The 16,232-nt window shown below is 36.7% G+C and overlaps 1 protein-coding gene across 1 annotated transcript in view; it reads right to left on the minus strand.

The window, feature by feature from the left end:
• Positions 1–16,232, minus strand: part of LOC104531363 (LIM domain-binding protein 3) — a gene marked incomplete at its 5' end in the record, with an annotated part of 56,546 nt that overhangs the window by 3,950 nt on the left and 36,364 nt on the right. Inside the window, 5 exons of the mRNA XM_010176221.2 lie at positions 30–150; positions 2,377–2,557; positions 3,762–4,062; positions 10,361–10,488; positions 13,757–13,804. Of these exons, the coding sequence (XP_010174523.1) occupies positions 30–150; positions 2,377–2,557; positions 3,762–4,062; positions 10,361–10,488; positions 13,757–13,804 (779 nt within the window). The remainder of the gene's footprint in view (positions 1–29; positions 151–2,376; positions 2,558–3,761; positions 4,063–10,360; positions 10,489–13,756; positions 13,805–16,232) is intronic.

Consider the following 16,232-nt stretch of genomic DNA (forward strand, 5'->3'; position numbering starts at 1 on the left):
ACTAAGCAGAACTGTGCATTTTGCCATACCTTTCTCACAGTAAGGTTCCCCATCCTCCATGTGAAAGAGGCTATTCCCAAACGGCTTCTTACAAGCAGCACAGACAAAGCAACTTGTGTGCCAAGTCTGTCTTAGGGCATGCATCACTTCCTGTAAAACAAACAAAAATCTCCAACAGAAAAACATGCCCTGCAACTACCTACTGGATAAAAATACAAGGCAGAGATGCTCTAAATTTTTCCTTTCTGTATCAGCTAATTCCTCTCCACAAAAGAAAGAAGTATGACAGAAATTGGGCTTCTTTGTAAAGAAAGAGGAAATAGGACTGCAAACTCTCTAGAACAATGTATTTGCCAAAATGAAATAACATAGTTCAGCCAGCTGTTTGTATCAACATGCCCAGTCGCTGTTGCAGGAGAGATTCTGCACAAAGATTCTGATTTTCTCCTTTGTTTTGACACGACTAGTATGAACTCTTCAATGCAAGACTCTGATTTGTTAAATTTTAAAGAGTAAGTTTGTCTCTAAGACCAAGAAATGCATGCAGAGTATAAATGATTTCAGTCTGATGTTTCAAAGCAACTTAGGTTATGCACTAACTTATTAAAGCTTCTCACAAGAACACTTCACAAACTAATGTGAAAATCTGAGGAAAAAAAAAAGTTTCTTAGATTTTAACTTATGTGATTAGTGAAAATGAGTCTGCATGTCTGTTCCTAGGCCACGTATTCATCACAAAAAACAAAGTCTGTGCAACTGATGTTCTCTTGAACTGAGTATCCAGATTTAATCAGTTTCTTTCTTCTACCCAGTATGGAGCAATCTCTATTACTGCTTCATTCTTATCTTGTTATACAGAAGTCCTCCAAGTCCAAAAGCTGCTGTATTGAGCTCTGCTTCATGGTTACCTGATAATTTGTCAATCTTACTTGTGCCCAAGACAATGTTCCACAGTGTATTTCTGTCAAACAGTCCAGATTTGAAAAGGCCAGCTGTGTTAACTGGTGTAAATTAATTTAAATTTGTTAACATCAGTGAAACAGGATTGATTTACACCAGCTGAGAATCTAGATCCTACTTTATGTTCCTTCCAATTATATATGTAGATTCTGATTCTCTTTTAAAGATTATTTTTAATCTCCATTGACTATGGCAAAAGGGATTGAAGTCCTCTTCCATGCCTTCAATCCAGTGAATAGACAAAATAGTCTAATTTATATTTCCTATATATCTTATTAGATATATTTCACCATTTGAGATTCATTAACTTCTGTTACTATTTGCAAAACGTCTATCACTGATAAATAGGTTTAGATCCATTTATGAACCTCACTGAGCTAAGAAGCAAAAAACAGATTGAGAAATCTTATTAATATAAATAGAGGCAGCTGGCATCTTTGCTATTTTCCTGATGAAAATCCATAATGGGGAACTGATTTGTGCCAGCATTAATTAGGTAAGTTAAGTCAGTACTCTGCTGTAAAATTAATCCTACTGCCACGATAGCAAACAAGACTTGGTTGTAGTCAGAGCTTCACCATAAATGTCTGATGCTGCCATCCCTAACTGGCAATTGCAGAGAAAAGCACCTAGTCTGTCAATGCCAACATTTAGATGTTAAAAGGGGACAGCTATCAGTGAAAAAGGTGTGGTACTCCTTGCTTCCCTATTTAAGAGAATCACGTCATCTATTCACTATAACTGCATGCATAGATACACAGCTAAAATTATCTTATAGTATTCCAACCTCATCACCATCTAAGGTGTATGTAGAGCAAATTTTCTTGTACCTAAGCATGAGTACATTAAGACAAAAGAAGCATCTATTTTTTGCCTTTCTGGAATTCAGATCTTTGTATTTATTCTGTATTTTCTTAATTATAAGAAGTCAGCAGAATTCCTCTTGGCAGCTGTGTTGCTAGCTACCAGTGAGGTGCAGCAAGAGCAAAGGGCCTTTTCCAAAGATTGATGACTTCTCCATTGAAATTTAGACTAAGTACCGTATAAGAAAAAAATCCCCAAGTTTAGGTCTCTTACTATAATTACAAGGGAGAGATAGATAAAAGTAACACAGTGTGTACTGGATAGCAAAGAACTATTTAGAAAGTGTTACTTACTTTACACACAGTGAGATGATAATTAGATTACATATTCTGTCTATGAGCTGAATAAGGTACAGAAATATCCAAGATTTTGGATAGATAAAAATTATTATAAAATAATATGTTTCTCATTCTGAAATAATCAACAGGCTAGGAAATTATTATTAAAAAGGGAGAAATAATTAAATATCTATATTAATTGCTTACAGTCTAAGCCATTTCACTATTTCAGTGAAGCACACAGTTGGAGAAAGGGTTAAGCTTGTTTTCTTACCCCCATGATCTTAGTGTGGCATCTGGCACAGGTTGGTGCAAAGAACTGTTCATAGCAGCGCTCACAATACACACTATTCTGCTCTTCCACAAAGCACATATCAGCCAAGGATGTCTTGCAGTAAGCACAATTGAATTCTTCTGGGTGCCAAGAGCGACCCATGGCTACCAGGAAAGGACCCCTGTAAACAATTGTAATTATCTTATTCGTATTGCAGAAAGATTGAATGACCCTGATTACAAACCCCCTTTGTTAGACACCACATACACGTATAACAAGCATTCTACTTGAATCATGAAAGTGCATATTAAAAAAAGATCCAGAAGCCTGAACAGAAAAGGTCTTTTTCAAGATCGTTACTGAACCAATTTGCCAATTGGTTAAAATATTTCAGTATTTTTTGGTCATATACATTGATTTACAGACAACTGCTGAAAAAATCAATTGTTTTCATATCTGCATAGCTATAAGTGGTCTTTGTAAAAAGCTGCAAAGACAACAGGACATGGCCAAGGACTGTAACACAGAAGATAATGCTACTATTTGAAAGCATGAAAAAGTAGGCAAATTTCCAAACCTATACACCCACACATCACAATAGCTCCTAAAGTCCCCTGCCTTCTTTTCATCTGAGAGAGCACCTCGTGTGGCATGTTCTGGAAATGTCAGACTATCAGATGATTTCTGTTTGAATACATGGAAGACACATTAAATTTGTTTTGGTGATTTACTCCTGATTGTAATTAGATATATTGATTATTACTGGAGTCTTTCCATTTCAGAATATATAAGGGATAATAATCAGCAATTCCACATCACCAAACTAGCCCCTTTTAGTGAGGGAGACTGTCATTAAGCATCGATTACTTAAGGTTGGTTAGCAGTCCACAGGGTACCAATGGGCACGGGTCCAGCAGAATGAATTGGGAGAGGAGAAGGGAGAGGCATGCTATGAATCACTGGTAACAGAGCGCAGGCATTATCTTTCTCCAGACACAAAAGCCACAATTACATCTGGCTGCTGTTCCAAAATGATATCTTGTTTCTTTTCCCTCCATAATCCTCCCCCCCACGCCCCCAATGAAGTTGTACATACCTCCTTAGAGGGGTACCTTAGGACCAGAAATTTGTTTAAAAAACAGTGGTTTGCCATAGCATCCAAGAAAGAAACAATTAGCATGTATAACTCTGCAGTGATAAAAAGTGAACCACACAACAGCAAAATGAGCTCTGGAAATGTTAAATTAATGAAGCAGGCAACAGGCATCCCTGCTGGGTAATTTAACTGAGTCTTAGGCTCTGGTACTGTATATTAGTGTACAACAACCATTCTCTCTGATATTTTTTTTTCTGCTTCATCCCTCTTCAAAACCTCATGACCTTACCGAATTATGCTGTTACAGTGCCCACAGAGAGGAGTTCGGCTGCTGGCTGGAAAACGCTCGGCCCTCTGAACTGCTCCTCGGGCTACTGCAGGAGCCAGGGAAGAAGTTGAAACTGGAGATGGGTAAGCAGGAGTTGAGGCAGGAGATGGCACTGGAGCACCTCTCGGTAGGATGTGCTTTGTGACAGTGGTGGTGGTTTTTCCGGGTGCAAATTTCTGGGAAAAGGCGTCATCTGTGACCCAGGGAGGGCGACTTGCAGGCTCAGTGTTGGCAGGGGTGTAGGAATGAACTGGTGCTGGTGCTGTTTTAAGTATCCCAAAAGAAACCAAGAAGTATTTTAAAGTCTTTTCTTCTGATGGCAAAACAGCGACACTTACCAAAGGGTACTCCATGACACACAAAAAAATAAAAGCTTCAGATGACACTTAATTATGGTCTGTCCCATTATTGCTCATTAATTCTGGACTGAAGCCAAGGATATCAGCACAATCACTGACTTTTAATCCACATGCATTACATAAGTAATTGCCTACTGGCTTTTACAGATCTTATGGAGACCATTTTCTAATAGGAATGGATATGACAATTTTGATAATTTCAAAGACTGCCATATAATCTGTTTATGATAGGTTAAAAATAGAAAGGCCAGATCATGTAATAAAGTTTTAGATGGAATTCTCCATAATTTCAATAAGAAGTTATGCTTAAATTTTGATCTCATTATATTCATTAAAATGCAGTGTTTTTCACAGATGTCCCTGTTACCTGTCATTTGTAGGTTTTGCTCCCAGGTTTCTGAAGAAAAACTCCCTCACACAGGGAACACAAGAGATAGAGAGCACTGTGAGCAATACTGAGGGAGCCTATTCAGCTCACATGACCAGCAAGACAAAGCCAACAGCACTTAGAGGAAGGCCAGACTTGCGGTTAGGACTGATCTCAGTTCAGTTCTTGGCTCTGCCACAAACTTCCTGTATAACTTCAAGCAAAGTGTAGTATCTCTGTGCCTCAGTTCCCATGTATAAAATAGAAATATTATACTTCCTTTCTTCTACCCTTTGCCTATCACATGAAATCTTCAGTGCACACTGCCTCTGTGTTTTTATGCACCAGGCTCACATCTTGGGTGGAGCTTTATCACATAAAAATAAGCAGAAGCTAGAGGTTGCACATACAACAAATTTTCCCATTGCCCTACTCTTTTCAAAACGTCAGATCTTGCATTGTGTAGGACTGAAATCACTGCCCAAGAAACTGCCTCACTTGGCCAAGTACAGGAGCACTAAAAGCAGTTTTTCCTTTGCAAGGAAAACAAAGAAGTGAATGATTGTTCGTTTGTGTGAGGAGGAACAGAAGCTTGGAAAGTTGAAGTGTTTAGCCCAAATGAGAAAGCACAGATTTGGGAACAGAACTCAGTTCTCCTGCAGTCCAGCCAAACACTCTACATACTAGATCCTAGTGCCAAAAAAATGATGACCAAATACAACATTTACAGTTTTAAGGGGCTTGCAGGTAGAAAGGTATTTCAACCAAGAAGAGAGTTCTCAATGTAACATAGACCTTTCTGGATACTTAAGTGGTGAGAAGATTATGTTCTTCTTAACATTCCTCACTTAGCCCCCACCTTTCCACATAGGATAACATACGCTGATTATTGGCAATTGCAGGTCCTTAAATTGCATATATATCAATCCACTCTGATTTTCTTCTTTTTATTGATTTCAGACCTGAATCTTATGCATCTTCTTGATAAAACTTTCTTAGGCTACGGCATCCATAAAGTTTCTGCTTCATAAAACTGTATCCCACCTGAGCTTGAGGCTTCTTTTTTTTTTTTTTTTTTTTTTTTTTTTTCCTAACTTGGAAATTGTAAACAGTGTTTAAAGATTTCAGAACAGAGAGTTTATATGCAATCTCTTTAAACCCTGGGGCTGTTGCTATTTATGTATTACGGTACTAAACTAGGCAAAATTAGAAGGCAATATTTAATCTCTAATTGGTGAGTTCAAAAGGCTCCCACCTATGAGACTCTTTAATTAAAAAAGGTGAATTCTAGCTCACGCAGTTTTGTGAAAGGATTCTCTCCCAAGAACCAATAATTGTTCATGCAAAGTACAGCAGTGTATCCCAAAGTGGGCCCAACAAAATGGTCAGATATTTGTTCCAGAAGTGAAGAACAAATGCAGTCCAGGTACCATTTTTAGGATATCTTTCTATAATTGTCTGGTAAATTCAGTTTACAACCTCTGAATTTTTCACTTTTTCTTCCTTAATCTCACAGTGTTGGTGTTTTCTTTTACCAGTTTGTTTATTCCAATCAATGTAGACAGCATATGATTTATCTGGGTTCAGATTCATCTAGATTCCTTTGAAGAATAAACATTAGGGAAAGGTCTTTGTCCTTCATTCTCTCTACCTTCTATTTCTTTTTACTCTATCTATCTTTTCTACTTACCATAGCAAAATAAAGCAGCAAGGTGATTTTTTTTTTCCCCATTCCTGGAAGAAGATACCAGGGGAATTATTGCAAAATGACAAATGTTGGGTCTTTGCAACTGCTCTGAGTTATCTTTTCAGCCATTATCATTTAATTTTACAGGCTGGATTTATTACAACATATTTTCCCCCTGTGAACAGGCCGGAATTACTACTGATTTAAAATAGTGTTATTGCAATGTATTAGAAAGGTTTCACTAACTTTGAGATTTTAGCTATTGTTATTAAGAGGGATTTACTATCTTGTTATCTTATAGCTATATCCCTAAGCTTATACAAACAACCCTCTTGTCTTAGTAGCTACTGCAATACAAATTCACCTTGCAGGTTTATGTATTTCAAAGTCTTCCAACATATATGCAGCAGATAAAAGGTGCTGTTCGCTTGTAAAAAGTACTAAGATTCAGTATATCAGCGAATAGATTCCCAAAATATCAGTGTTGTATGAGCTGAGCCTTAAATGTTCAAAAATGAATACTTTAAACAATTCAGTAACCCAGCCTTTCTCACCTTGTTTGTCTCAGCCCTCAAGATTCTCTTCTAGTGGGAGAGAAAGAATGGGACTATTGTTATCCTATTATCTCTCAACAGCTGTAAGAACAAGGCAGTTCCTTGCTTCTGGGGAATTTGGAATTCTCCCTATCAGCTCTTCATTTATGGTCAATGGGTATTTTCCCTCCAGAAAAAAAAAAAAGGTGTGTTACCAAACATTCATTTAGTAAAGTAAAGGTTCATAAGTCTCAAATGCTTTAGTCTTACATACTAGCTCGCACTGTGAGAACAATTTCCTTTCCTTATTTTTTTTCTTCGTTGGTAGAACACATAATTTTTATTCTTAGTAATAACTTTCCAGTAACAAATGTAATTCATAATCACAACTTATTTGGCTTGTTCTACACACTTAATGACCACATCATTGAAGCCCCAAATTTTCTTATATACTGTTCCAGTATATAGTAGATGACAGAAAAAGCAGATAATACAACAAGTCCTTTTAAGAAGACACCATTCTTATTTAGAAGAATTTACAATGACAGATGGTACATAAAATGTTGTTTTTGTCTTGAAGATGCTTAGGATTCAGTGAAAAGTTAATTGAGATCTGTGGGAATCTTTCTACCAATTTCTAAAAGAGTGGATCAGGCCTTTACACTTGAGCACTTTTACACACACGGGTAGTCCTATTTGGACTCACAGATTTAAAAGAAAAGATCTGCTTTCTTACTTTTAGGTATCAAGTTACTTCGTAGTATAAAACTGGTGTTTGAGTTGCTTGGAATATATGAAAGTGCTAGTCTAGTCTGGGAAAGCCTACAAGAAAGGAATACACAAGTATTTTCTGCCATCTAGTGGCCCTTGTTCAGAAAAGAAATTTATGTTCCTTTTAAAAACGGGTCATGAAATTTATGGGACAGAGAAAGGAAAAGATTTCGAAGTTCACAGATTTCCCTATAGGAAGAAAACAAAGATTTTTAGCAGCAGAAAATTCCCACCAGTTAGGTCAGTCGAAGCAGTACTCTTGCTTTCCTTTAAAAAGTAGATTTACTAATTACTCCTATCTGAGCCAGATACTCAACAATGCAGTTTCATTTTGAGGTTGGTTTCAATTTAACCAAATTTAGCCCCATTACTTTTTTCAATCTGAGACAGATTAAAACAGTCTTGTAAACCCTCTAAGTGATTGATTCAGGTTTCTGGAATATTGTATATATGAGGCTGTTGATGGGTGTTTTAATCTGGAAGTTGCTGGCCCATGTTTTTAAGGAAAGCAAGTAATATCATTCTCATTAACACTGAGGGCTAGCATAAAGACATTCCTATTCTAAATTCTACGTTGCAAATCCTTACAGTAATCTACACTATTTTGGCCTTTTCACACAGTGGATTTACAAAAATACAAGTCTAAGAAATTATTTGCTAGAGTGAGAATGAAGTTATTGCAAAAGCCTGAGGTCGCACTTACATTGGAAGAAAAAGAGAACAGCTGGTCCTCTGAGATTTAAGGCTGCATTTTACAGTGCAGGACAGAATTTATATGCATTGACAAAGCTGAGTGAGGAAGTTTTCTAACTGTCTTGACAGTTTGTTTCAAAGTATTATGGACCTTTCCCATCCATCACGGGAAATGCCATTTCCTCCATTACTTCCCAAGTGACAGTTTCCTATTTGAACTGCAACCGTCTTTAGGGCCAGCTCACATTCCAAAACCAGTAGGAAGTGCTACTACATCAAATACATAAAACTATAGAAAGGTACCAAAACAAAACTCAAACACCTTCAATAAAATCTTTCTTTAATCTTTTTTGTACTACAGCCACTTTGGGGTTCAATTACGAAGGTATTTTAGAATCCTTTATTGTATATCTCAAACTCCTAAACAATACAGGGAGACTTACTGTTTCTTTCTCTGCCAACTTTAATGCTATTTGATTTTTTTCTTTGTAATATATCACACTACATATTCTCCTGTCCTCTAGAATACATTATATCCTTGCAGCGCCTGCAAAATAAGAATTTTCCACACATAGGCAGACAGTATATACGAGTTGAAGTAAGCTCATTGTATACATAGTGACACAGAACATAGTTTCCATACTGTGTATTTTAAGCCTTTATGGGGAGGCAGTCTGGCTCAAAACCAGCAATATAAGGAATTGCAAAGAAGATGCCCCTCACAGGAGAACACAAAAGCATTGCCTTTATTCTGAGTCTAATAAACAGACAGCCTTTTCTTAACAGATACAGCTACTAATTGGATATAGCTACTAATTTATTTCTGTGGCAGGTTTGCATATGGAGAACTGGAGTTTATACTTCCATCAAATGAGCATGTGGCTTAATATCAATCAGTGTATTTAGGAGACATTTTGACTTGCCACAGTTTGCTCTGTTCTGCATTATGGAAATAAATCCTCTATCTTCATCTTTCAGTTTTTTGCAAGACAAAAATAATAACATTTGCCTTCAGTGAGAACATGGTATATGCTGACACATTTAACTAAAAGCAAATGAGAAGAAGCTGAAACCTTTGACTTTGAGACCCTTAAATAGCTCATGATAGTTCTGCACTGGCTTTTTCCACCTTTATATCTCAAATACAAAGATCAATCAACTGATCTGTCTGCTTTATGTCTAAGTTTGCACTTGTTTCATTTCAGTAGATCCAGAGACAGAGCATTACAGAAGACAGATTTTAACATTGTTAGAATTCTTGGCCTTTTCATATTTACTTGACTGTTAAGATATAAATCAACTTTTTAATTCTCTTGCTAAGATCAGAACAAGCTTAATTTGAAACAGAACTGCATTTAGACTTATATTGCCGCCTCATTTAATTTGTTCATTTTGAAGGTTCACATTTTGGTCATCAATAGCTTTCAAAGTTCACTCCATTTGTAACACATTAATACAAAGGGAATTTAAGTAACATCAAGGAGCATATTTTCCACGTGAATTAATATATATATATACCTTCAGTAATTGGAGCTGTAGGAAGTGGAAGCATAGCATTACCAAGTACTTTAATAGGTCATTCTGTATGTCAAATATAAGCCTGAGTTTGAGAAGTTCAATATATGGCCTTATCTATTTTGCAAATATATCCTGCTCCAGCCACCTTCACTTATTTTATCTCCTTCCTGAGTTGTGCATCCTTAAGCTATTTTATCAATTCTGAAGTGTTACTGGGCTCCTAATTTGGCCTGCTGGGTTATTTTCCAAATGTGTTTCTTTTCAAAAGTCAGGCTATGCTTTTTTTTTTTTTCATTTCAGGTTTTTCCTTTGCTTTTATTCTTCCTCCTCCTTTTGTTCCACATTTTCACTCTAAAGCAGAAGACAACATAATCCTTGATCTTCAGATAATCTGAAGCAAAACTAACAACTAGCAGCATTTCATAGAATCACAGAATCATAGAATCATTTCTTTTGGAAAAGACCTTTAAGATCGAGTCCAACCATAAAAAAATTTGGTTACAAGTATATAAATCTTTCCTGCTATGTACGTGTCCTATTGCAAAATGTGCATTCCTTGCATTTTCTTTTTCTAAAAGAAATGCATGTGCATGTATTTTCTGAATCCTTTCAGTACTTTGAAGTCACCTTACCTGGCTGATAGACAGAGGGCTTTATGCTGGCAGTAGTAACAACTCTTGGTTTTGAAGTAGCAGAAGCAGCAGCACTTTCACCGTAGCTTCCAGAAACTGGTGTTGGTGTATATGACTGGCTTGTGTTTCTAAAAGCAAAATGAAGGTATGAGCAACTTTATAAACAGCAAAAGTTTTTGATGAGGAAATAACAGATCTGGCAGCTTCCAATTTACCCCGAGAGGAACTGTCCTTGGGAGCTACAGAGAAAATATTGAGATTCGTTAGTCATCATTGCCAAGAAAGGTTTGGACAAGTCTTTGGAAAGAAAAATTAGCCAAATAAGGATTTTAAATAATGCCAAGTTGCTCTTGTCACAGAAAATAGTTTACTGAAGGAATATGACAAATGTATTAAAGGAACTTTCAGTTTAACAAGGGAACAGACTTTGGGACCATGCATACAAAGTTTGGGTTTTCTCTGCCTCTACAAACAAACAGCCCTGTTCTTGTCTAAGATTCATCAATGAGGGATATTTCATTCACTTAAAAAGATGCTGGCTCAGCACTATTACTGTTACTACTACAAATACTAACTACTGTTTATAAGCATTGTATTATTTTAAAAAATATTTCTGAAACTAAGGCTTTTCCCTATTTAGACTGAAACCACAATTTATGTTAATTTTTCTAATGTTCAGATTCAGCTCACCCAAAAGCATGTGATATGCAATGTTATGATGCAATTTCTGCATTCCTAGATTAAAAACATTTGCTCAGGGTTCCAAACATTAATAGGAAATAGTTTTTCTCTCTTGTATGGCTCGGATGGTGATTACCAGTTTAATTATAGCAACACATTGAAGTATATACCTCTTCTCTTTGCCTCTTACTTAGGATGATTCTATTTGTAGTGACCTTGCTTCTTAGACCACTAAAACAGCGTTACAAAGAAAGCAAGCAAGAGAGAATAAAGAAGTACAAGGAAGGGAAGCATCAGATAGAGAGATGCATGCAGTAATAAAAACTATTGAACATAATTTGTACTCACCCTGATAACAGAGTTTTACTTTCTTTTTCCCTTCAGTTTCGCTATCTGTATGAACCAGATCCCTATCCACTTGTGCTGACAGTTCAAGAGTTATTTCCATAGTGACTTTGTCTATATGAAAACTTTTGTCAGCATAAGAAAAGAAGCGTCCAGCTTTGCCAGACCATTGGTCCATCTTGACTTGTACTTTCTTTAACAGTGGAAATAGATGCCATCTGGAGAGAATGTTATAATTTTTTATATATGGCAAACCCACCAAAGTCCTTCCAGTACAGGTAAAAAGCATTTTGACAAATGTAAACTTTAGATTTTTAATTTTGAACAAAATAAACCTATCCTCACAACACAGCTTTTTGCTACACGGACAGTGTTTATACTATAGATCTTGTAAGGACAGTGTTTTATACTATAGATCTTCTATAGTTCTTGTAAGGCCCCACCTGGAGTACCGTGTCCAGTTCTGGAGCCCCCAACACAAGAAAGACATGGACCAGTTAGAACGAGTCCAGAGGAGGCCACGAGGATGATCCGAGGGCTGAAGCACCTCTCCTATGAGGACAGGCTGAGAGAGTTGGGGCTGTTCAGCCTAGAGAAGAGAAGGCTCCGGGGAGATCTTATAGCGGCCTTCCAGTACCTGAAGGGGGCCTAGAAGAAAGCTGGGGAGGGACTTTTCATAAGGGCAGTTAATGACAGAACAAGGGGAAATGGCTCTAAACTAGAAGAGGGTAGGTTTAGATTAGATATTAGGAAGAAATTCTTCACTGTGAGGGTGGTCAGACACTGGAACAGGTTGCCCAGAGAAGCTGTGGCTGCCCCCTCCCTGGAAGTGTTTAAGGCCAGGCTGGATGAGGCTTTGCACAACCTGGTCTAGTGGAAGGTGTCCCTACTCATGGCAGAGGGGGTGGAACTGGGTGATCTTTAAGGTCCCTTCCAACCCAAACCATTCTATGATTCTATGAGTCTATCTACTTTGCCTAGCATTGCTGCCTCAGGCTAATTTATTTTGTCTATTTAGTTAGACATAGAAACATAGCTATTGCTACAATGACTATAGCTAATTATTTCTGTACCTAGTCTAGGCCTTAGGGCTGGATTTGGGTCCACTATAACCATGAGTGAACAGGACCCTCCAAGATAAACTAGATTAGTGGGTTTGTATTCACTGTAAATTATGTTGTGAGCTGCGCTGTGATTTTGTAACCACCAAAGCTGTACTAAGCACAGTAAAGATTTTTTACTTTCCATTCTTACCATCTATTTCCTGTTAATTCCTCTGCATCTGTAGAACATAAGAATGCACTGTACTCGGGGTCACTGGACAGAGGATCATTGCTCCTACCGTAGCACAGACAGGAAGATGTATGCTTCACGTACAATGGCTTCACATACAGCTTTCAAATTACCTTTAACTAACTACACACTATCAAAAGATTTTTCCTTGGTTTAAAATCTACTATTCAAAGTAAACTAGACAAAAAAAACAGTAAAACATACTTACCTTTGCAGGACCAGTTATCAGTATTTACAATATGGATTAAAGGATTCTAAATCATGTGTGATACAGCCTTAATCTGAAAATGGCGTACACACAGGAAAGTGTACTCCGAGATGCGCAGGTCCATTGGTAGAAAGACTCATTTGAAGCTCTCTTAATGCACAAAATACATAAAGAAGTTCTGAGCCAGATTAGTGATACTTGGACTGTCATGAAGAAAAATGGTTATTCAAAATTCAAGTGTTTCCCAAAGTTAATAGCACGATAAACCATGCCACTAGATTTCCTTGTATGTTCAGGGAAATGAAGTTGAAAAAACCAAAACAACACACACAAAAAAAGTCGTATTCATAGTACCAAAATCATGGCAAAATTGAAAGAAGTCGACTACTGAACTCTTTTACAAGTGTATGATGCATATTAAATACAGTAAGGAAGATAAAAAGGCATGTCAAAGAGAAATAAAGTGTTACACTACATCATTAACGGTTTTAGTGAAGTTAAAAGATTTATCAGAATTTCTGCTGAAGAGAAAAAAATAGCAAGTGATTAAAAGAAAGAAAAAAAAAGAAAGAAAGAAAGAATAAAAAGATTTCCTAAGGATCAAAGATGCTTTAAAGGAACAGGAAGCAATGGCATCTCGAAAAGCAGGAAAGCACCCTTACTGAATTTATCTGTAGCAGCCAATGGCATGTGACAGGCAGCAAATTAAATACTGGCTCTGAAAACTATTAGTTGCCAGAAAAAGAAAGAGTAAATATTTCTAAGCAGATAATTTTTATGTTAATACTTCACTAGATGCCTACTAGCAGCAATAAACTGGTTTGTTAAGTGCTTTTAAGGCAGAGTAGCTGCACAAAACATTTTTATACCTCTTCTTTGACTGGTAGCTGATGGAGGTGGAAGAATGCCGGTTGAAACTAAAATGAGACAAAAATTGTATTTGCAAAAAATATACCAAGAAAATTGGGATATCTTGTCCTACAGTCAATTTCCTTATGAATAAGAGGTGCTCTTAAGTGCTAAAGTAATCAAGATGTACATATTTATAAACATACAAGATCAGTATTACATTACATTTTGCTTATTTAAGTTAGGAATCATAGTGAAATCTGAATAACGGTAATATAAATAAATGAGCTGAGTCTATTGCTCCATAAGTCTCTCTTATGCAGTTTTACTTATTCTTTAGTTGTGGAATTCTAATTCAACCACAGGACTGTTTGCCTTGACATTCACCATTTATTTGTATTAGCACAGAAAAATAAGTATGAGTTTCTTTTTGTAAATGTCATAAGCTTCAGTTGCATCAAATCATAAAAGCAAACCTTGAATGAACCAAAGTCCAGAGATCAGCTAAGTTTCGTAGCTCATGAGGCAACTAGGACAACCCCACAAAAAGGACAGGCTGGAATTAGTTGAAGCTATCACGTTCAACTTGTCCCTTGCAGTACCATTCTACTGTTCATCTGTTCATTTACTAAACAGTCTTAGGTAAACAGGTAGATTTCTTTATTTTTTTTTTTTTCTGGGGGAAGCAGCATCATTTCAGAACATAAATGATTCATTTATGTAAATACAGAAAGTACTTAAAAGCCTGCACAATGTATGATCTGAGAAACAAAGGATTCAGAATGAACACAGCTCCTGTCTAAATGCAGAACAGTGCAGGGCTACATGGCAACAATCACATCTCACAGGAGCACGGACCACATTTGACAGATTTACCAGAAGCCTGTCATATGCCAGTTATTTTCCCAGCTTCTGGAGTAGAGTTTTTCTTCCCTTTACCACAGATGCATGGCTTGGATTGAAATGATCACAGAAGCTATACTTTCCTTTTAGAACCATAATCGTAACTCTTTCCATTGTTTCTCCAGGTTCTGTATTCCCAGAGTGCTGTCTCACTGGTTGTCCTGCTTTTACCCTCCAGATGGAATAGCCAATTGTATAAAGAGCTTCGTAGCTTATTTAAAACGCTCCTGATATGTTTTCTTTTTTGTAAGTAGGATTGTTAAGTGAAAAAGTAAGATTAACACTGCAGAGCTAAAATTAAGAGTAACATGACCAGTTAAGGATTAATAACTTATTTCAAACATTCCTCTTCAGGAACATTATAAAGGTTTTACTCATGTTAGGTATTATGCATATGGCCTTAGCTCACAGAAGCAAAATCACTATAGAACTGATCTACCAAAGCTTAAAATCAGATTTAAATAGTTAAGGACACTGATCAAGAAATCCTCCTGCATTTTATTAGTGGACCTTTTTAAGGTATCTAGAAGGAAAAATACTGATTAGTCCGTATTGATACATACCTATAAATGAATTTATGGTTTCAAGGCCACAAAACTGCTTCCCTTCTCCCCATGAAAGGAATGTGAAATTAAAGTGAAATGGATGAAGGCTTAATCAAGAAATAGTATTATATTAGCTCTAAGACAGCCATGCAAGTAGCATCAGCAAATAATGGCTATCTTTATACCAATTTATTAGCTGTTTATAAGTAAATCATTCACAATTGTTGCTTAACTGTCATTTCCAAGACAGCAATGAAAACATAGCTCTTTTATGAAGGGTAGATTTATCCCAGAAGATAACAAAAAGATATCTGCATCTAATTCTTCTACCAAAAGCTAGCATGGAAAAGGAAAGCTATGCCAGCAGTTGTCAGTCTGTCCCAAGTAACTGTTATACTCGATTCCTGACCAACACCAACATAACTGCCATACGTCAATGTGAAGTGTGCTTGTTCTGGCGTTCAGAAGGTCTATCCATAGTTCTGTGATTAATACAAAGAACTATAGCTTCTTAAATGAATAGCCTTCAGGTAAAAAAAGTAGACATGCTTTAACCATTTTGTGAAAAGATGCCTTCTGCCTGCTTGGGCAGCCTTATTTTAAGGATTTTCTATGATGATAAACTATTTGTCTCTGAAAGGCTTCTAGAGATGTACCACTTTTATAACTGATTTAAAAGCTCAGGATGCTACGATTCACATATTCATAAGGGTTTCAGAAGTTTCTAGATGACTGAGTAGGGTCGTACAACTCAGCAGTCCAATTTTAGAATGGCCCCCCTGACTAGCAGTATTCTGTGTTCAAATCTATGTCTGTCTACACCTAAATCAGACAGCTTCACAGAATAACACAAACAAAACCCAAAGGAAATTTTGTTTCTGAAATAAAGACATTTCTTAAAACTGGAAAATTTGTAGTTTTGACATTTTAAAAATGTGATGTGTTCTTTGGTCCCCCCCTGGTATCCTCCTACTCAAGATACTCAGAAATTGTCAGTGAATAGAATTTTTTTCACTCAGGTGTAAAAATGCCTTTCTAATCTTGAGTG

Source organism: Antrostomus carolinensis, unplaced genomic scaffold (genome assembly GCF_000700745.2).
Source record: "Antrostomus carolinensis isolate BGI_N321 unplaced genomic scaffold, ASM70074v2 scaffold9689, whole genome shotgun sequence".
NCBI classification, from domain to species: domain Eukaryota; kingdom Metazoa; phylum Chordata; class Aves; order Caprimulgiformes; family Caprimulgidae; genus Antrostomus; species Antrostomus carolinensis.